Source organism: Rana temporaria, chromosome 7, assembly GCF_905171775.1.
Source record: "Rana temporaria chromosome 7, aRanTem1.1, whole genome shotgun sequence".
NCBI lineage: Eukaryota > Metazoa > Chordata > Amphibia > Anura > Ranidae > Rana > Rana temporaria.
This window is the reverse complement of record NC_053495.1, coordinates 11,980,583-12,001,999: the sequence shown is the minus strand read 5'-3', so window position 1 is coordinate 12,001,999 and position 21,417 is coordinate 11,980,583. Positions and strand designations below refer to the sequence as shown.

General features: G+C 44.0%; 1 protein-coding gene across 7 annotated transcripts in view; it reads right to left on the bottom strand.

The window, feature by feature from the left end:
• Window positions 1-4,444: 4,444 nt before the first annotated feature.
• Window positions 4,445-21,417, bottom strand: part of CCDC71 (coiled-coil domain containing 71) — a 68,930-nt gene continuing 51,957 nt past the window's right edge. For 5 of the 7 annotated variants that reach the window (XM_040358899.1, XM_040358904.1, XM_040358902.1 and 2 more), the window contains exon 2: window positions 4,445-6,233. In XM_040358899.1, coding sequence (XP_040214833.1) covers window positions 5,111-6,233 — 1,123 coding nt within the window. In that variant the 3' untranslated portion in view covers window positions 4,445-5,110. Of the gene's footprint in view, window positions 6,234-10,772; window positions 10,832-16,921; window positions 17,160-21,417 lie in introns of those variants that run through there. The other 2 variants (XM_040358900.1, XM_040358903.1) reach the window with 2 other exon arrangements.

Sequence of the window (21,417 nt, the reverse complement as noted above, 5' to 3'; positions counted from 1 at the left end):
TTTTTCCTACAGGTAAGCCTATAATAAGGCTTACCTGTAGGTATAAAGAATATCTCCTAAACCTGTACGGTTTAGGAGATATTCCCCTCGCAATGCGTCGCCAATTGCAGCGGCGCATGCGCAGCGGGGATCCTCGGCTGAAGGGCCGGCCCCGCCGACCCATGCCGGAAAGGAAATCTCCCGCGCGCATGCGCGGGAGTGACGTCATCGCCGCTCCAGCCAAGCGCCGATACCCGGAAGACACGCCGAGGCTCGGCGTGGACCAGGTAAGTTACCTACCTCGTTCCGAGGTACGTATTTCATAATGAGCTAAAATGCGGTGCATATTAGCTCATTATGGCTTTTTCCTTGCAGGTGTAAAAAAAATTAAAAATAAAATTATATGCGGATTTACAACCGCTTTAAGTTATGTTTTTCTTACACGTAGGAATGTTTTTTTTGTTCCAACAAAAAAACATATAAAACAAAAAGTGGCAGAAAAAGCCCGGTTGGCAAGTGGTTACCCATATCATGCAAAACCAACAAAAATCAAGAAGAGCTCAAAAGAATTAAATAACATAGGAAACCGAAGTATTCAAGACCACAGATCTTTATTAAAACAGACATGGCAGCTTTTGAAGATGTTAAATAGAAAAGATAAATTAACTCGTCACCTTCAATGTCCTTTTTTTCAAAACATCGGCAATACAAAAACGACAGCAATAAAAAAAAAAAAATTGCCTCCATTGATGGTAATCACAAAATTGAACCCGCACCTGCTGCCTAGCTGCAGAAGAGGAAGCCATTTTGCTCTTTGAAACACACCCCCCCTCCCCCACCCCAAAAAAATAAAATGCCTATGGTTTCTGAATTCCGATTGGCCGCTTTGGGATTCCCGTCACAAAATGGCTGTCTCCACTGGACGGAGAGGACAGGTACACTTTACAACACTCTCAGAAAATTATAGAAAAATATAGATTTTTTTTTTTTCGTAGCACAAAAAAACGGAAGGTACACTTTTTAAAGATTTAAGAATTCAATAACGTCCTGGTGTTTTCGATACTAAAAAGGAGACAAAAAAAAAAAAACAACACTCTTCACCCCTTTTGTGAAATTCAACAGCTTAAAGTCTAGAAACGCGAGGATTTCATCTCAAAATTTTTCCTAAGGATGTTTCAACAGCTACTGCCAGGCGGTGACCGGATTGTTCTCCAACAAGGATTACAGTGACCAGTGATTGGACACCGAAGGAGCAGCAGCAGACCAATAAGACCAGCTCTCTTCCTTTCCGTCGACAAATCAGCACCAAGGCTCCAACTCTCATTCTGAGGTCTACAGGACATGGACTTACATTACAGAATCAGGTACTTAAATTCGATGCATTTAAAAAACACATTTAGCACCCCATTCGCACTTCTAAGATACAGTGAACTCATGTTTTACTATGTACCCCATAAACCGTGATGAAGTGCCATTGTGAATGGCACCCCGATACAGTGAAGAGCCATCATGCTGATCCAGCCCATTCAAAATAATTGTGATGCTTTATCGAAGGGCACCTTAAAGTGGAGGTTCACCCGAAAAGTTAATTTTTAACCTTAGATTGAGGCTCATTTTGTGAAGGGGAATCGGGGAGTTTTTTTTTAAATCGAAGCAGTACTTACCGTTTTAGAGATGCATCTTCTCCGCCGCTTCCGGGTATGGGCTGCGGGACTGGGCGTTCCTTCTTGATTGACAGGCTTCCGACGGTCGCATCTATCGCGTCACGATTTTCCGAAAGTAGCCGAACGTCGGTGCGCAGGCGCCGTATAGAGCCGCACCGACGTTCGGCTTCTTTCGGCTACTCGTGACGCGATAGATGCGACCGTCGGAAGCCTGTCAATCAAGTAGGAACGCCCAGTCCCGAAGACCATACCCGGAAGCGGCGGAGAAGATGCATCTCTAACACGGTAAGTACGGCTTCGATTTTAAAAAAAACTACCCGATTCCCCTTGACAAAATGAGCATCCATCTAAGGTTAAAAAAAAAAAAAATTCGCGTGAACTCCCGCTTTAAAGCGGAACCAAACCGTTCTATTGGCTTCAGCCATGGAGGCTGCCATCTTGGCCTCTGCTTGATCTTCAACTGCCATGAATGCTGAACACGTGATCAGTTAAGACACCAGCTAGTTGATGGTTTGACAGCTTGATTGAGAGCGCAACCAATGAGACACTTACATTCCCGGCCCGTGTTTGTTGAAACTGTTAAAAAACTATGGGTTTAGTTCCATTTTTCAGTGGAAGTAAACCCACCTATCGTTATTCAGCCAAGGAAGCTGCCATCTTGGCCTCTGTTTGATCTTCACCTGCCATGACGCTCCACATGTGTTCAGTTATAGACACCAGCCATTGGCATCCGGCATGTTCTGGGAATGCAATGTAACTTTTTTAAACCGTTAAATCGATGGGTTTAGTTCTGTTTTAAAAGTGAAGATAAACCCTATTGGTTTCAGCCAAGGAAGCTGCCATCTTGGTTTTTGTTTGATCTTCAACCACCACGAATGCTGCACATGTGACCAGTTATGACACCAGCCAAAGGTGGAAAAACACAAGGCTTTACAAACCCCTTTAAAGCGGAGGTCCGGCTTTAAAAAATATATATATATTTTTTTAAATTAAAAGTCAGCAGCTACAAACACTGTAGCTGTTGACTTTTAATAAGGACACTTACCTGTCCACTGTGCCCGCGATGTCGGCAGTCGAAGCCGAGCAAATCGCTCGGGTCTCGGCTGCCCCGCCACCATCCTCGGTGAGGGAATCCGGAAGTGAAGCGTTTTGGCTCCACTGCCCGATTCCCTACTGCGCATGCAGAGTGGATACATGTTCATACCAGCTGACTCTTAAGCAATAATTTGAGGATCACCAGGCCATGGGATTCTTGAGGATCACTGGGCTCTTGGGTTGCCACTTGGTAGCCACCAGTGCCATTGCAGGGATAGTACACCATTAACCAATCCTACTACAAAGTAGATGCGTGTGCATTCCAGCTGACTCAGAATCAACAACTTGAGGAACACTGGGTCATTGGGAGACACTTGGCAGCTACCAGTGCCAATACTGGGGATGGTAGTACATCAACCAATGCTACTGCAAGTGGATGCATGTGCATGCCAGCTGACTCCGAATCAACAAATTGAGGCTCACTGTGTCATGACGTTTTGAGGATCACTGAGCCATTGGGTTGCCACTTGGCAGCCACCAGTTCCAATACGGGGATGGTACCATGTCAACCAGTCCTACCTCGTAGTGGATGCATTAGCATTCCAGCTGACTTGGAAGCAACAATGTGAGGATAACTGGGCCGTGAGGTTCTTGAGGATCACTGAGTCATTGGGTTGCCACTTGGCAGCCACCAGTGCCATTTCAGGGATAGTATCACATCAACCGATCCTACTTCGAAGTAGATGCATGTGCATTCCAGCTGACTCAGAATCAACTTGAGGCTCACTAGGTCATGACGTTCTTGAGGATCACTAAGCCGTTGGGTTGCCACTTTACAGCCACCAGTTACAATATGGTTATGGTACCATATCAACCAGTTCTACCACGTACGTGCAGTGGTCATCAACCCTGTCCTCAGGGCCCACTAACAGGTCAGGTTTGCAAGATAAATGAAATACATCACAGGTGATAGAATTTGCTGCTCAGTGATTGCAGTATTCTAGTCTGCATCTCCCCAAGGTAATACATAAAACCTGGCCTGTTAGTGGGCCCTAAGGACAGGATTTGTGACCACTGACGTAGTGGATGCATCAGCATTCCTGCTGACTTGGAAGCAACAATGCAAGGATCACTGGACGGTGAGGTTCTTGAGGATCACTGAGTTATTGGGTTGCCACTTGCCAGGCACCAGTGCCATTATGGGGATAGTATCACAGCAACCAATCCTACTGCAAAGTGGATGCATGTGCATTCCAGCTGACTCAATCATTTTGAGGCTCAATAGGTCATGACATTCTTAATCACTGAGCCGTTGGGTTGCCATATCAACCAGTCCTACCACATAGTGGATGCATGTGCATTCCAGCTGACTCAAAAGCAACAACTTGAGGCTCACTGGGTCATGATGTTCTTGAGGATCAATGAGCCATTGGGTTGCCACCAGTTCCAACACAGGAATTGTACCATATCAACCAGTCCTACCACGTAGTGGATGCATCAGCTGACTTGGAAGCAACAATGTGAGGATCACCGAGTCATTGGGTTGCCACTTGGCAGCCACCAGTGCCATTACGGGGATAGTATCACATCAACCAATCCTACTGCGAAGTGGATGCATGTGCATTTCAGCTGACTCAGAAGCAACAACTTTAGGATCAGGGGGGCCATGGGGTCATTGATGACTAGCAGATTAGACTCTAGGTAAGGTCTGCTGGAGAAACAGGGGGTTCTGTTTTATTAGAATAAAAAGGTGGCTCTTTTCAACATTTACCCAAATAACAGGAAGAATCTCTTTAATTGTCAAATACAGCAGTACCAGACTAAGCCTCGCAAGTCAAAGAACATCTTCATCTTGCCCCAAAATTCCTATTCAGACTAATCTGGGCTCCACAGCTATATTTGGAATTTAACTTTAACAAAGTCACCCAGTCGTTGTTAGGCCTACACTGGTACATTGTAAAACATGTTCATACAACAGTCCCTAGTCAATTAAATAAAATAGCAAAAGTAACAACTTGTACAGAGAAGCAAGAAAATCACAGTGCATATACCTTAGGAAAAAAAAAAAAAAGTCCTCAAAACTATTGCACAACATGTACATATTTTCATGTATCAAAAACGCGCCATGATCGCAAAACCAAGACTTCCACGCCCTGCTTTCCATTATGTTCATCCCCAGTCATTCCTAAGACATGGCTGTGTGTTCATTTGCACCACACACACGTATACTGTAGAAATAAAGTGACAAAAAAAAGCCACAGAAGATTCGGAGGGGAGGGGGAATATTCAGAAATTTGGGCAGCCAGCAGCTTTCGTTCTCAGAGTTCACAAAAAAAATTGCGAAGCTCCAAAGTGTGGCGTACAATTAAAACCGTAGTCTATTGAAAAAAAAAAAAAAAAAACACAAAAGAAAAGAAGCAAAGAAACACACTTTATTGGATGTTGAGTAAAAGGGGCTGGATTCGGAGTACGGGAGATAAGTTGACCTTTAGCATCTGCTGTGCTTTCCTCCGTACATCTTCATCAGAGGATGCTTTGTCTACTTTAATAACTTTAGACTTCAGCAAGTTGTATTTGTCTTTATCAAGTGTCGGCTTTTTGGCCAACGGAATGAAAATTTTTATTTTTTTGTTAGGCAACGGTTCCTGGAAAGCCTCGGCCTGTTTCCGTTTCTTGTCCTTGCCAGCCTGTTGGCACTTTTCATCTTTAAAGATGACATCCACCTGCAGCTTAGTGTTCTGTTTGGTGTGGGTCATCCCGTTGAAACGGGAAGGAGAGCTGACCAAGATTCTCCCATTCAAGACCCCCAAGGTATTGCAAGCGTTATTCTCCTTTAGGATCCTTCCATTGGCTCCATTTAAAACTGTCCCATTGGGAGGAGATGTCTGTTTTAATAAACACTGGTAGGCTTGGTTGTTTTTTCCCTTAGAGCTGGCTTTCGATGCGGGTCGTGGCCTAAGGCTGGCTTCGATGGAGGAAGCCGCTGATTTAATTGGAACTATCGCTTCCAACACAACGGACAGTCTCATGGCAGGATAAACTCCGGGATACATGTTGGAGGGAAAATCGACGGGGGAAACTTTGGATTTTTTTAAGTCTGTTTTTTTCAGGGAGCTCAACAGTAAATTTGCAGACTTTCTGGCAGAGGGTCTGGATGAAATTTTAGTAGCTTTGACAGAAATATCCACGGGAGAGTTGGACACCCTGCCATTTTGGTTTTTGGTCTGTGTTTTAGAAGATGACACCGCAGGAGTGGTTTTCGATGGGCCTTTTGTTTTTAGGGGTGGTGTATTTGCAGTGGTTGAGTTGTATCCGTATACATCTTTGCTGCTCAAAACGGTAGGCTGGTAGCCTTCTTCCCGGAGTCCTTGAAGAAATGTCACCAGCTGTGTCTCGGTGTCGGTCAGGTCTTTGGACATTGGGTTGAAGACCCTTAAAGCTTCCTCGAGGGCGCTTTTCCCAGCAGAGGAGAAACGTGACCAGGAGTGTACGGCCTTCTTCTCCATGTGGTCATTCATGGCATTAGGTGGCAGTGTCTGTCGGCTTAACTTTGTACTGAAATGAAATGCACAAAAAGAAATAAGATTTAGTTCATCTTCAAGACAGAGAACCTAAAGCAAAGTAGACATTTAAAAGGTTTTGCAGCAGGAATGTCAAACTACACAGAAATATAAGACTTGGGCCTCTTTCACACGGGCAGACCAATTGGGTCCTCTAGTCAGTTTTTTTTTTTTTTAAGTGGCCCCGATGAGACCCTCCATTTCCCCTCTATCGGATCACATGGCCACCGGGTGTAAAACAGACAGGTGGCCCGTTTACATCTGACCATCCATAATGGACAGCAGGTTGTGTCAACTCAGCATAAGCGGACAAACCATCTGCCTGCTCAAAAGGGGGTCAGTGACAGATTCCCCGCTGAGTAGGCGGACTTCTGGCAGGGTCGACCCCATGTGAAAGCAGCCTAAACTAAGTAAAATACCGTATACACTCGAGTATAAGCCGAGTTTTTAGCACATTTTTTTGTGCTGAAAATGCCCCCCTCGGCTTATACTCGAGTCACTTTTTTTGTGCCTGATTTCCTGGACTTTGGGGACCCAGTACCGGTCGGCCGTAGGTCCCCTGGACCTCAAACTTGGCACACATGTAGCTCCACTCTTTATCTACAAGTGTGCAAAGTTTTTTGTTCGGGGGACCTACGGCCGTGGAGCACCAATTTTTCAAAACCGGGCACCCCTTTCATAGACTCCCATGTTAAATGGTAATTTCTCCAGTGAATTTGGGGACCCGGTCCCGGCCGGCCGTAGGTCCGCTGGACCTCAAACTTGGCACACATGTAGCTCCACTCTTTTTCTACAAGTGCGCAAAGTTTTTTTGTTTGGGGGACCTACGGCTGGGGAGCACCAATTTTTCAAATCTGGGCACCCCTTTCATAGACTCCCATGTTAAATGGTCATTTCTCCAGTGAATTTGGGGACCCGGTCGTAGGTCCCCTGGACCCGGAACTTGGCACACATGTAGCCCCACTCTTCTACAAGTTTGTTGTCTGGGGGACCTATGGCTTGGGAGCACCAATTTTTCAAAGCCGGGCCCCCCTTCCATAGACCCCCATGTTAAACGTCAGTCTAGTCATGGCACAGTAAGGCATGGGCACAGTGAGGCATGCAGATGGACACCCTAGGCTTATACTCGAGTCAATAAGTTTTCCCATTTTTTTTGTGGTAAAATTAGGTGCCTTGGGTTATAATCGGGTATATATGGCAAGTCTGAGAAGGACTGCAACTGTAGAATTAGAAATTATTAAATGCACCCAACTGCCTCATGACCAAAGGTCATTGAAGTCTTCATGCCAAGACCAAGTTTAGCAGCCTCACTATGCATTGGTTAATGCGAAAAAATAACTGACTTTGTTTCTACAAGTATCATTTTTACATTGTTTATGGTGAAAAACAGCCACAAAAAGGCAACATGTTTCAGCCATCAGACCATTACTAAGGCCCTGTACACACGTCCGAGAAACTGGACGAGCAAAACACATCGTTTTTCTCGTCGAGTTTCTCGTTCGGCCGTCAAAAAACTCGTCGAGCCAAATTTCCCCATTGCCCAACGAGGAAATAGAGAACATGCTCTCTATTTGGCTTGACGAGTTTCCCGACGGGTTTCTCAGCGAAAAGTGTACACACGACCAGAATACGTCTCCCATCGAGTTTCTTGCTGGATTCTGCCGAGAAAACCGGTCGCGTGTACGGGGCCTAAGGCCTGACAGGTAAAACGCGTTGGCTCCTTTTTTCACCAAGTTCATATATTTTTAGCCAATTTTTGTGGCACTCGCCCTTTTCCATTTTGCCGATCCTAGCTTTTAGCATCTTGGAAATTTCTGTATTCAAAAGGTGCCCATGTCCCTATGGACAGCCATACCATTAAAGTCAGTGACCATGAAGTAGGATAGTAAATTGGTCCCCGAGACAGAAGATCCAGACAATGTGGAAGAGCCTACAAAGTGTTTGCTAGGAATTCTACCAGGTTGCGGAGTACCACAGCCGCCTGAGTGATGAGGTTCACTAAAAGGGCCTCCAACCCAACCTGTACAGTTTATCGTTGAGCCTGGAGGCTAGAAGATCCACATCCAGTGTCTCCTACCTGTGACTCTGGTTCTGGAATATACCCCCCCCCCCCCCCCCCATTGGCTAAGAAAGCTTGCCTGCCAAATGTCCACATGTGGTATATGAACAGCAGACAAGGCTGGCAGAAAAAGTTCAGCTGAAGACGGAACCCACTCTACTTCCCTTGCTGCAGCGAGACGTCTGGTTCCTTTCTTTGGATTGAAGTAGGACACTGCTAAAGACTTGTCTGACTGAACCCGGATCGGTAGACCCTCCAGCCTGGTGGTTCAGTGCTACAGGACCAACCAAATCACTCCAAAGCCTCGTGCACACAATCGGACTTCCATTGGACTTTTCCGTGGATTTCTGTCCGAAGGGCGTTGTCTGTGAACTTGGTATGCATACACACGGCAGGACTTTCAGCCAACAAACACGAACGTAGTGACGTACTACGTGGTTTTTCAGCTCTTTACCGCCACCCTTTGGGCAACTTCTGCTATTGTCTGATCTTTAGAATTGGTTCTGAGCATGCATATTTTTTCTTGGGACTTTAGTCTGAAGGACTTGTGTACACACCATCGGATTAGCCGACGTAGGACATTTGTTGCCGGAAAGTTTGTCTGTTCTCACAGCGAACATTTGTCCGATGAAGCGTACACACGGTCGGGTTGTCCGATCAAACAGGTCCGTCGGAGGTTTGTTGTCAAAAAGTCTGATCGTGTCTATGGGTTAAAAAGACTGGGAAGGGTCTAGAAGATCTGCAGCCACCTACTGTCCATTTATCTTTATATAACACCATATATGAGAATCTCTTCTCTAATAAAGAACTCCTAATGATAAACTCCAGTATGTAAAGTCTACATAAAACCTATACTACAGTATTATGGACTTCAGTTTACAGTCACCTCCAAGAGCTCGCTCACAGCACAGCACATGCGTTGGTCTGCACGGGTGATGTACACTGCGCTGGGTTTTCCGATATGCTGCATTGTGGGTTGTTGTGTTGACACAATGAGGTTGATTTAACACTGGCAAATAAATACCTGTACACCGCTCAAAGTGAAAGCGAAACTGCAATCTGCAAGGGAATTTTTCCCAGAGCTTAGTCAATGTGATAAAGTTTCACTACGCACAGAATACCCAATCACGTGCAAGGGGAATAAAGTCATGGTTGAGCGAGTTTGGGGTGGAGGAACTTGACTGTCCTGACCTCGACCCGATAGAACACTGTTGGGATGGATTAGAGCGGAGACTGTGAGCCAGGCCTTCTCATCCAACATCAGTGCCTGACCTTACAAATGCCCTTCTGGAAGAATGGTCAAACAAACATTCCCATAGACACCCTCCTAAACCTTGTGGACGGCCTTCCCAGAAGAGTTGAAGCTGTTATAGATGCAAAGGGCGGGGCCAACTCAATATTGAACCCTACGGACTAAGACTGGGATGCCATTGAAGTTCATGTGTATGTAAAGGCAGGCGTCCCAATACTTTTGGTAATCTAGTGTGTGAGAGAGAGATCGGCCGATATTTGGCCGTTTTGGAGAAATCGCCATCGGCCGATTTTTATCCAAATCAGGCCGATATTTTACAATTCCCGCTAGCGGTGCCACGGATCCGGAGTTAGGCCGAAGCCGCAGCCTTTCCTGATGCTGTGACCGCAGCGGCAATCCACGGATTCACGCCGCGGTCACAGCATCAGGAAAGACCGTGACACAATTTTTTTTGCACCAGTGACACCATTTCTTTTGCACCAGTGACACCTGCCAGTGCCAATTAGTGTCACTTGCCATCCAGTGCCATCTGCCAGTGCCACCTTCCATTCAGTGCCACCTGCCAATACCAGTGCCACCATCCAGTGCCAGTTAGTGCCACTTTCCATCCAGTGCCACCTGCCAGTGCGATCCAGTGCCACCTGCCAGTGCGATCCAGTGCCAACTAAAGCCATCAGTGCCACCTGCCAATGCCAATCAGTGCTAACTATTGCCACCCAGTGCCACCTGCCAGTGCCATTTGCCAGTGTCACCTGTTAGTGCCATCTGCCAATCAGTGCCACCTGCTAGTACCATCTTTCAGTGCCATCCAGTGCAACCTGCCAGTGCCAATAAGTGCCTTCTGCTAGTGCCATCTTCCTTCCAGTACCAATTAATGCCACGAGCCAGTGCCACAGATAAAAAAAAAAATCGGCCTAAAATATCGGCATCATATATCGGCCATCCAGATTTCTAAATATCGGCATCGGCCAGAGAAAAACCCATATCGGTCGAATATATATATATATATCTTATAATAAATACACACAGGAGGAGGCTACACAGGGGTATTATACCGAGGAGTCAGACATGAAGCTACATAAACGGTGGATATAAATCTTTTATATTAAAGTAATACTAAAGGAAGGCTGAGATTTTTTTTTCATGGATATGAACATTTGAAATAGAAGGCACAATACTAGTAATACTTTTACTCTAAATAGAATTGTAATGTCTTACATTACCTCCAGTCTATCAGCCTCCACCTTCTCTGGGTTCGGGTGCCGATCTTCCCTGCAGAGCCCTTAAAGTGATTTTAAACATTGGATTTTGTTTTTCCTTTTCAATAACAAACATGTTATACTTACCTGCCCTGTAAAATGGTTTTGCACAGAGCAGCCCCGATCCTCCTCTTCTAGGGACCCCCCCGGCGCTTTTGGCCCATTCCCTAGCCGCACTGTGTGCTTCTGTTGACACACGCAGTGCACCTTTAATAGCAACAGGTGCCAATGGCTCCCGCTGCTGCATCTGAGTCCTGTGAGGATGGAACGAGAGCAGGATCGCCATCAGGATCATGCAAGTATATGGGAGGGCGCTAGTAGGGGAGCTGATCACAGAAAGTGTGTTACCTTAACCACTTCCTGACCGCCACATGTATATGTACGTCCACAGAATGGCACGTACTGGCAAATGGGCGTACATGTACGTCCTTGCCTTCTAGCGGGTGGGGGGGGTCCGAGCGGGACCCCCCCCGCTACATGCGGCGGTCGGGTTCCTTCGGGGAGCGATCCGGGACGACGGCGCGGCTGTTTATAGCCGCTGTGTCGCGATCGCTCCCCGGAGCTGAAGAACGGGGAGAGCCGTATGTAAACACGGCTTCCCCGTGCTTCACTGTGGCGGCGCATCGATCGAGTGATCCCTTTTATAAGGGAGACTTGATCGATGTCAGTCCTACAGCCACACCCCCCTACAGTTGTAAACACACACTAGGTGAACCCTAACTCCTACAGCGCCCCCTGTGGTTAACTCCCAAACTGCAACTGTCATTTTCACAATAAAGAATGCAATTTAAATGCATTTTTTGCTGTGAAAATAACAATGGTCCCAAAAATGTGTCAAAATTGTCCGAAGTGTCCGCCATAATGTCGCAGTCACGAAAAAAATCGCTGATCGCCGCCAATAGTAGTAAAAAAAAATAATTAATAAAAATGCAATAAAACTATCCCCTATTTTGTAAACGCTATAAATTTTGCGCAAACCAATCGATAAACGCTTATTGCGATGTTTTTTTTACTAAAAATAGGTAGAAGAATACGAATCGGCCTAAACTGAGGAAAAAAAATGTTTTAGATATGTTTTTGGGGGATATTTATTATAACAAAAAGTAAAAAATATTGCATTTTTTTCAAAATTGTCGCTCTATTTTTGATTATAGCACAAAAACTAAAAACCGCAGAGGTGATCAAATACCACCAAAAGAAAGCTCTATTTGTGGGGAAAAAAGGACGCCAATTTTGTTTGGGAGCCACGTCGCACGACCGCGCAATTGTCTGTTAAATCGACGCAGTGCCGAATCGCAAAACCTGGCCTGGGCATTTAGCTGCCTAAAGGTCCGGGGCTTAAGTGGTTAATGCATAGAATACATTAAAAGGTAAAAAGAAAACTGCCTTTAAATTCACTTTAGTTCAATTCCTTCTTGTGCCCTTGACTACATGTCCCATGAGGCATGGCTTCTAACACATTTCTGGGATCTGAGGCACCTACTGACATGTATGGACAGTGTACTGTATGTGTGCTGCACTGGATTTCCTGACATGCAAACAAATACATTGTGTATGAAGACCAACTAATCCATCATGAAACTATTTTTATTATTGATTTTGCCGATTAGTTGTTTCAGCCCTAAAAAAAATAAAAATAAAAAAAATCAGGATTTAAGCCTCTGCGATGTGCAGTACCACATTTGGCCAGAGGTGCGGGGGTGCCAGAGCCAATTGGAGCCGCTCGGAAAAACTCTGTTCCAGAGTCTCTCCGGCGCCCCCCCCCCCACCTCTGGCCACATGCGGTATTGCATGCCATGGAAGTCAATGTGGAACAAATAATTTTTGTTTCCATTGACTTCTATGGGGAAACTCGCTTTGATATGCGAGTGCTTTGGATTACGAGCATTCTCCTGGAATGGACTATGCTTGTAATCCAAGGTTCCACTGTAAAACCCTGTCTGTATGCTGCCAATATACATATATTATAAAGTTTACAGTCCCATCTATGTGAATAGAACGTCCTTGTACTTCTATATACCGTATATACTCGAGTATAAGCCGACCCGAACATAAGCCGAGGCGCCTAATTTTACCACAAAAACCTGGGAAAATGTATTGACTCGAGTATAAGCCTAGGGTGAGAAATGCAGCAGCTACTGTAAGTGGAAAAAGAGGGTCAACAATGCCCATCTGCAGCCTCGTGCACCTGATCTCCCGGCGCTGCGACGTGCAGTCTAGTTGGCAGCCGTCCGGTGTGACAAAGCCCCGCCTCCTCCTTGTCCGTGACGGAACACTGATTTAGTTTCCCAGCAGTGAATCAGTGTTCCGCCCCCCAAAACACGGACGAGGAGGAGGCGGGTCTTTGTTAGTCCAGTCGGCGGCCGTCCAGTGTAACAAAGACCCGCCTCCTCCTCATCCGTGTTTTGGGGGGTGGAACACTGATTCACTACTGGAAAACTGAATCGGTGTTACGTCACGGACAAGGAGGAGGCGGGGCTTTGTTACACCGGACGGCTGCCAACTAGACTGCACGTCACAGCAGCGGGAGATCAGGTGCACGAGGCTGCAGATGGCCACAGGGAGACTCGAGTATAAGTCGAGGGGGGCTTTTTCAGCGCACAAAAAAAAAAAAAATAATGTGCTGAAAAACTCTGCTTATACTCGAGTATATACAGTATATGTTGTCCATAAACTTCTATAATTCTGTGTATCCATATTCCTAGAGAGAAGATACTATATAATATGTCACAGAAGAATCCTATATAACATCTACAGGTTAATCTATATCCCTCCCTATACAGGATACAATGAATGTGTATAGGTATAAATGTGTCCCCTATATAATATTTCTATAGATCTCTAATCTCCAGTCACTATAGAGCATACACGTCTATAACGTCCATATCCCTGGAGAGATAATATAGAGAACCCCCCCATATAAATCTCCAATATGAATGTGTAATCTTCTGTCTCTATGCATCCTATAGGGCAGGGATATGCAATTAGCGAACCTCCAGCTGTTGCAGAACTACAAATCCCATGAGCCATTGCAAGACTCTGACAGCCACAAGCATGATACCCAGAGACAGAGGCATGATGGGACTTGTAGTTTTGCAACAGCTGGAGGTCCGCTAATTGCTTATCCCTGCTATAGGTGTATGTAAATCCTCCCCATAAAGAAGGACACAATTATATAGATCTCCAATATAAAAAAAAAAAAAATCTTATATATATATATATATCTATATCCCTATTCAATATCCCTATAGAGAAGACATAAAAAATATATATATATATATTTATATTATGTCATAGAAGAACTCTATATCACATCTATACATTCATCTATATCCCTATACAGAAGGATAATATATATTATAGAAAGTATCCCCTATATAATAAAATTTCTATAGATCTAATAGAAGATAATATAAATGTTTATAGATAATCTTCTGTCTCTATAGAGCAGTGATGGTGAACGTCGGTACCACAGATGTTTTGGAACTACATTTCCCATGATGCCCATGCACTCTGCAAGGTAGTTGAGCATCATGGGAAATTTAGTTCCAAAACATCTGGGGTGCCGAGGTTCACCATCACTGCTATATGTGTCTATATTGTCCATATCCCTGTAGAGATGGAATATATATATATATATATATATATATATATATATATATATATATATATATATATATATATATATATCTCAAATAATTATTTTTTTAGAGAGTCTTCTATACTATATACTATTTTTTTTAGATCTCTAATAGAAATGTTTGTCTATATAGAGCCCATATATGTCTATAATGTCCATATTCCTATAGAGAGGATACAATATATATATATATATATATATATATATATATATATATATATATATATATATATATATATATATATATATATATATATATATATATATATAGTATGTCACAGAAGAACTATATAACACATCTATAAGTTCATCTATATCCTTATACAGAAGGATTATATATTTTGTTTAATAGAAAGTATCCCCTATATAATAACATTTCTATAGATCTCTAATATAAATGTTTATAGATAAGCGTCTGTCTCTAGAGAGAGTGTCTATAATGTCCATATCATATATATACATTTTGCCTTGATATACAAGCGATGTCTTGATATAAGAGTAGCGTCATGTCACAACAGAGTATAAAAGAGAAGAGAGGAGCCTCTAAGTGTATAATTTGGTTACATTTAATGAAGGGACAACATTTAGCAACTTATTGCTACACTTAGAGGCGCCTCTCTTCTTGTATGAAAAAAGCAAAAAAAAATGCTTTGATATACAAGTGCTTTGGATCATGTTTCTGGAACGAATTATGCTTACAAACCAAGGTTTTACTATATATATATATTTTATTATAATTTTTTTAGAGAATCTTCCCTATATACTATTTCTTTAGATCTCTAATAGAAATGTTTGTCTATATAGAGCCCATATATGTCTATAATGTCCATATTCCTATAGAGAAGATACAATATATATAGTATGTCACAAAAGAACTCTATAACATCTATGAGTTCATCTATATCCTTATACAGAAGGAAGGATATATATATATATTTATTTAGAGTCTCCCCCCCAATATAATATTTCTATAGATCCAACAGAAATGCTTATGAATGTTCTCCTGTCTCTATGGATCCCATGGACTTCTTTAGGTGTATGTAAAATGTTCCTATACAGGTCAATATATATATATATATATATATAAAAATATATATATTTTATATAGCGCATCTCCTTGATAATATTTCTATAATATAAAATGTTTCTGTCTATATAGAGCCCATATATGTCTAAATACTATATATATATATATATATATATATATATATATATATATATATATATATATAGTATATCACATCTATAAGTCTCCCTATACAGGATACAATGAATGTGTGTATGTATATATATATATATATATATATATATATATATATATCCCCTTTTTAATATTTCTATAGATCTCCAACAGAAATGCTTATGAATGTTCTCCTGTCTCTATGGATCCCATAGACTTCTATAGGTGTATGTAACATTTTCCTATACAGGACATTATATATATATATATATTATTTTTTATTTATAGAGCATCTCCCTAATAATATATTTCTATAATATAAAATGTTTCTGTCTATATAGAGCCCATATATGTCTATAATGTCCATATTCCTATAGAGAAGATATATATATATATATATATATATATATATATATATTTCAGTATATCACATCTATAAGTTCATCTATATCCCTCCCTATACAGGATACAATGCATATATATATATATATATATATATATATATATATATATATATATATAATGTCCCCTATATAATATTTCTATAGATCTCCAACAGAAATGTATACGAATGTTCTCCTGTCTCTATGGATATGGATCCCATAGACTTCTATAGGTGTATGTAAAATTTTCCTATACAGGACAATATATATATATTTATTTATAGAGCATCTCCCTAATAATATTTCTATAATATAAAATGTTTCTGTCTATAATGTCCATATTCCTATAGAGAAGATAATTATATATATATATATATATATATATATATATATATATATATTATATATATATATATATATCCTAGTATATCACAGAAGAACTCTATATCACATCTATAAGTTCATCTATATCCCTCCCTATACAGGATACAATGAATGTGTAATATATGTCCCCTATATAATATTTCTAGATCTCCACAGGAAATGTATACGAATGTTCTCCTGCCTCTATAGAGAAGGATACAATGTATACATTCTAATCTATGACGGATCCCGTAGAGAAGGATACAATGTATCTGAATAGGAGAATCTCTCTCTCTCTCTCCGGTATATAGGGGGGATGATCTGAGATCCGGGTATCCCGGTCTAATGATGTCTATAGGGTGTCCGGTCCCCGCCCCCTCCTCTCCCGGTCTCCCCGCCCCCTCCTCTCCCGGTCTCCCCGCCGCCCCGGACTCGTCCACAGAGCGGACAGGCGGTGGGCGGGGCCCGTCGGAGAAGAAGGCGGAGTTCCTCCCCCCGTGCCGCCCGCCCTCCTCCGCCGCTCCCCCCTCCCCCGGTCCTCTTCTACCTTGTTCGGGTATCTCCGCTCTCTGCCGGTGACCCTCCCTCACCGCTCTCCCCCGGGCTCTGCCTCCGCCGCTCTACAGGCAGGGGAAAAAAAAAAAAAATGGCCGCCCCGCTGAGCACCGGAAATGCCGATCGGCTTCCGCACGAGCTCCAGGCTGCCCCCCATCGACCATGGCGGGTAAGGTGAGACGTGTGCGGGGCCGACCAGCGCCACCTGCCGGAGGAATCCTGCAGGCCCCGCCCTCAGCCACGCACAGCGCTGGAGCGTGATGGAGGGGGAGGGGCGGTCTGTCTGGCTGCTATGGAAACCGGAAACCTGATCCCTCCCCCTCCATGGAGGACAATACCATAGAGTGTGTGGAGTGTGAGGGGGGACAAGATGGAGGAACAGGATGTCAGGAGGACCCATGGGGTACAGGCTATGGGAGCACATAACATTGGGTACAAAATATTAAGGGGGGCTGACATGGGGGGTACATAATAAGGGGCATGTAAAGTAAGGTGACCAGATTTTTTAAATGAAAACCGGGGACATTTTTTCTTTACTAGTAATGGCGGCAATCAGCGACTCTCTGCCCGTCACCGCCCGCCTCACAGCCTCTCAAGTCTCACTCTCCGGGCCCCGGCTACTACTGGATAGGGAGCGGAGGAAGATCACTCTGCCAGGGGAGGCAAGGAGATAGGCAGGCGGCTGGCCGGGACCTAAGCCAAGGCTGAATGGGCATGCACCCGAAACTGAAGAAATATTCCTTCCGCTCCGAACCAGCACATGAACATCAGAAAGGGGCACAGATAATGGGGGAAAAAATACAACCCCCTATGCTAGTAGGCACGGCGGAGTGGGGAATTTGAAATTGCCCGGGCCCCTGTTCAAATCCAATCCGGGGACAGACTTGGTCCGGGGACAGTGTCCTCAATCCGGGAACTGTCCCCGGAAACCGGGAATGCCTGGTCACCCTAATATAAGGGGCGGTACATAATGAGGGGGAGCTGACATGGGGGTACATAATAAGGGGGGCATCACATGTGGGTATATAATGAGGGGGGTATGATATGGGGGTACATAATGAAGGGGGGCATGACAGGGGGGTACATAATGAGGGGGCATCACATGTGGGTATATAATGAGGGGGGTATGATATGGGGGTACATAATGAAGGGGGGCATGACATGGGGGTACATAATGAGGGGGCATCACATGTGGGTATATAATGAGGGGGGTATGATATGGGGGTACATAATGAAGGGGGGCATGACAGGGGGGTGCATAATGAGGAGGGCATCACATGTGGGTACATAATGAGGGGGGTATGATATGGGGGTACATAATGAAGGGGGGCATCACATGTGGGTACATAATGAGGGGGGCATCACATGTGGGTACATAATGAGGTGGGCATGAGATGAGATACATAATATTAGGGGGGTGAAATAGGGAGTATATTATATAAGGGGGGTGACACGGAGGTACATAATGAGGGGGGCATCACATGTGGGTACATAATGAGTGTGGCATGACATGGGGTACATAATGAGGTGGGCATGACATGAGGTACATAATATTAGGGGGATGAAATAGGGAGTATATTATAAAAGGGGGGGGGGGTGACATGGAGGTACATAATGAGGGGGGCATGACATGGGGGTGGATAATGAGGGGGGGCATGATATGGGTGTACATAATGAGGGGGCATGACATGAGGGTATATAATGAGGAGGGGCATGACATGGTGGTGCATAATGAGAGGGGCATGACATAGGGGTACATAATATTGGGGGGGGGATTAAATAGGGTTTATATTATATAAGGGGGGGGGGGCTGACATGGCGGTACATGAGGGGTGGCATGGCAATGCAGTACAGTATATGAGGGGGCATGACATGGGGGTACATAATGAGGGGGGCATGACATGGGGGTACATAATGAGGGGGGCATGTTATGGGGGGTACATGAGGGGGGCAGGAGATGGGGTACATAATATTAGGGGGATGAAATAGTGGATATATTATATAAGGGGGGGGGCTGACATGGAGATACATGAGGGGGGGGGGCATGACAATGGAGTACACAATATGAGGGGAACATTACAGCAGGGTGCATGAACATGAGGAGGGGCATGACATGGGGGTATATTATGAGGGGGGCATCACATGTGGGTAAATAATGAGGGGGGACATGACAATGGAGTACAGAACATGGGGGGGGGGAATACATGGGGGGTCCACCTTCACTATTAACCACTTGACTTCCGGACACTTTCCCCCCCTTCCTGCCCAGGCCAATTTTCAGCTGTCAGCGCTGTCACACTTTGAATGACAATTGCGCGGTCATGCAACGCTGTACCCAAATGACATGTTTAACATTTTTTCCACACACATAGATCTTTCTATTGGTGGGATTCACTCACTGCCGGGGGTTTTATTTTTTGCTAAACAAACGAAATAAGACAGAAACGTTTTTTCTTCCTTTTTTATAAAATTTTGCAAACAGGTAATTTTTATCCTTCACTGATGTGCACTGATAGGCTTCACTGATAGGCATTGATGATGTGGCACTGGTGGGCACTAATAGGCACCACTGAAGGGCAGTGATAGGTTGTACTGATGGGCACTGATAGGCTGCACTGATGAGGCAGTATTGGTGGTCACTGATGAGGTGGCACTGATGGGCAGCTCTAAAGCTACTGCCATCTTGAGTAAGGGCAGATTTACTTCCTGGAATCCATCTGCCCTTACCTCAGGCATACAGGCCAGAAGAGTTTGCTTAGCTGAGAAAGCCCCTCCTCTTCTCCTCCTGAAGACTCCTGGGAATGTATGACATCATTTTGCCCTAGGCCAGAAACCAGGAAGTAACTGAAGAAACGTTTAAAAATCTATTTTTTTTTTAAAACAAGTAAATCTGATCTCCCTTCCTATCTATTTACTAATGCTAGCAGCAATAGGATTACAAGTAGTCCAAGTTGATTGAGAGTGAAGCTTTAACCACTTAAGGACCGCCTCCTGCACATATACGTCGGCAGAATGGCACGGCTGGGCACAAGCACGTACAGGTACGTCCTCTTTAAGTTCCCAGCCATGGGTCGCGGGCGCGCGCCCACCCGCGACCCCGTCTGAAGCTCCGTAACCGCGGTACCCGCGGACCCGATCGCCGCTGGAGTCCCGTGATCGCTCCCCGGAGCTGAAGAACGGGGAGAGGTGTGTGTAAACACAGCTTCCCCGTTCTTCACTGTGGCGGCGTCATCGATCGTGTGTTCCCTTTTATAGGGAAACACAATCAATGATGTCACACCTACAGCCACACCCCCCTACAGTTAGAAACAGAGATGCGGTCACACTTAACCCCTTCAGCGCCCCCTTGTGGTTAACTCCCAAACTGCAATTGTCATTTTCACAGTAATCAGTGCATTTTTATAGCATTTGTTGCTGTGAAAATGACAATGGTCCCAAAAATGTGTCAAAATTGTCCGAAGTGTCCGCCATAATGCCGCAGTCACGAAAAATTAGTAGTAAAAAATTTTTTTTTTATAAAAATGCAATAAAACTATCCCCTATTTTGTAAACGCTATAAATTTTGCGCAAACCAATCAATAAACGCTTATTGCGATTTTTTTTTAACCAAAAATAGGTAGAAGAATACGTATCGGCCTAAACTGAGGGAAAAAAAAAATGTTTTTTTATATCTTTTTTTTGGGATATTTATTATAGCAAAAAGTTAAAAATATTAATTTTTTTTCAAAATTGTCGCTCTATTTTTGTTTATAGCGCAAAAAATAATAACCGCAGAGGTGATCAAATACCACCAAAAGAAATCTCTATTTGTGGGAAAAAAAGGACGCCATTTTTTTTTGGGAGCCACGTCGCACGACCGCGCAATTGTCAGTTAAAGCGACGCAGTGCCGAATCGCAAAAACTGGCCAGGTCCTTTAGCTGCCTAAAGGTCCGGGTCTTAAGTGGTTAATAATCACCTTTCCGGCTCAGTTTGCAGTCCGCTGTCATTTTCTGTAACTGTCAATGAATTCTAATTTCTCTTATTTGCAGTCACAGAATCCGGATCCCGTGTCCAGATATTCCCACCACCTTCTCACCTGAATGGTAACGGCAATCACAGACTCCTGAACTGGACACGGTGCTGCTGTTTTTATTATGACATCACTGGGACTGGTCAGGTGACTATAGGGTAGAAAGACCCTCCCACTCTGCAGTCAGCCGGAGAAAAGGGTCTACATCACAATCTCCAGAGCAGAAGCAGGTAAGAATTGACAGTTTGCTAAATTTCTTAAAGAGGAACTGCAGTCTGCTCGCATAATTTGTAATGAAAACATCTTTGCCAATCTGAAGCTTCCCTCCAACCACTTTGCATATTATTTTATATAGACTGCGATTCGGTACTTGCCAAATATGCTGCAGAAATCTCCCTCCACTGAGTCTAGCTGCAGCCATTTTAACTGTGGGCAGCTGAAGCCGCTGCCTGTTCACTTCCTGGATTTACACAGACAC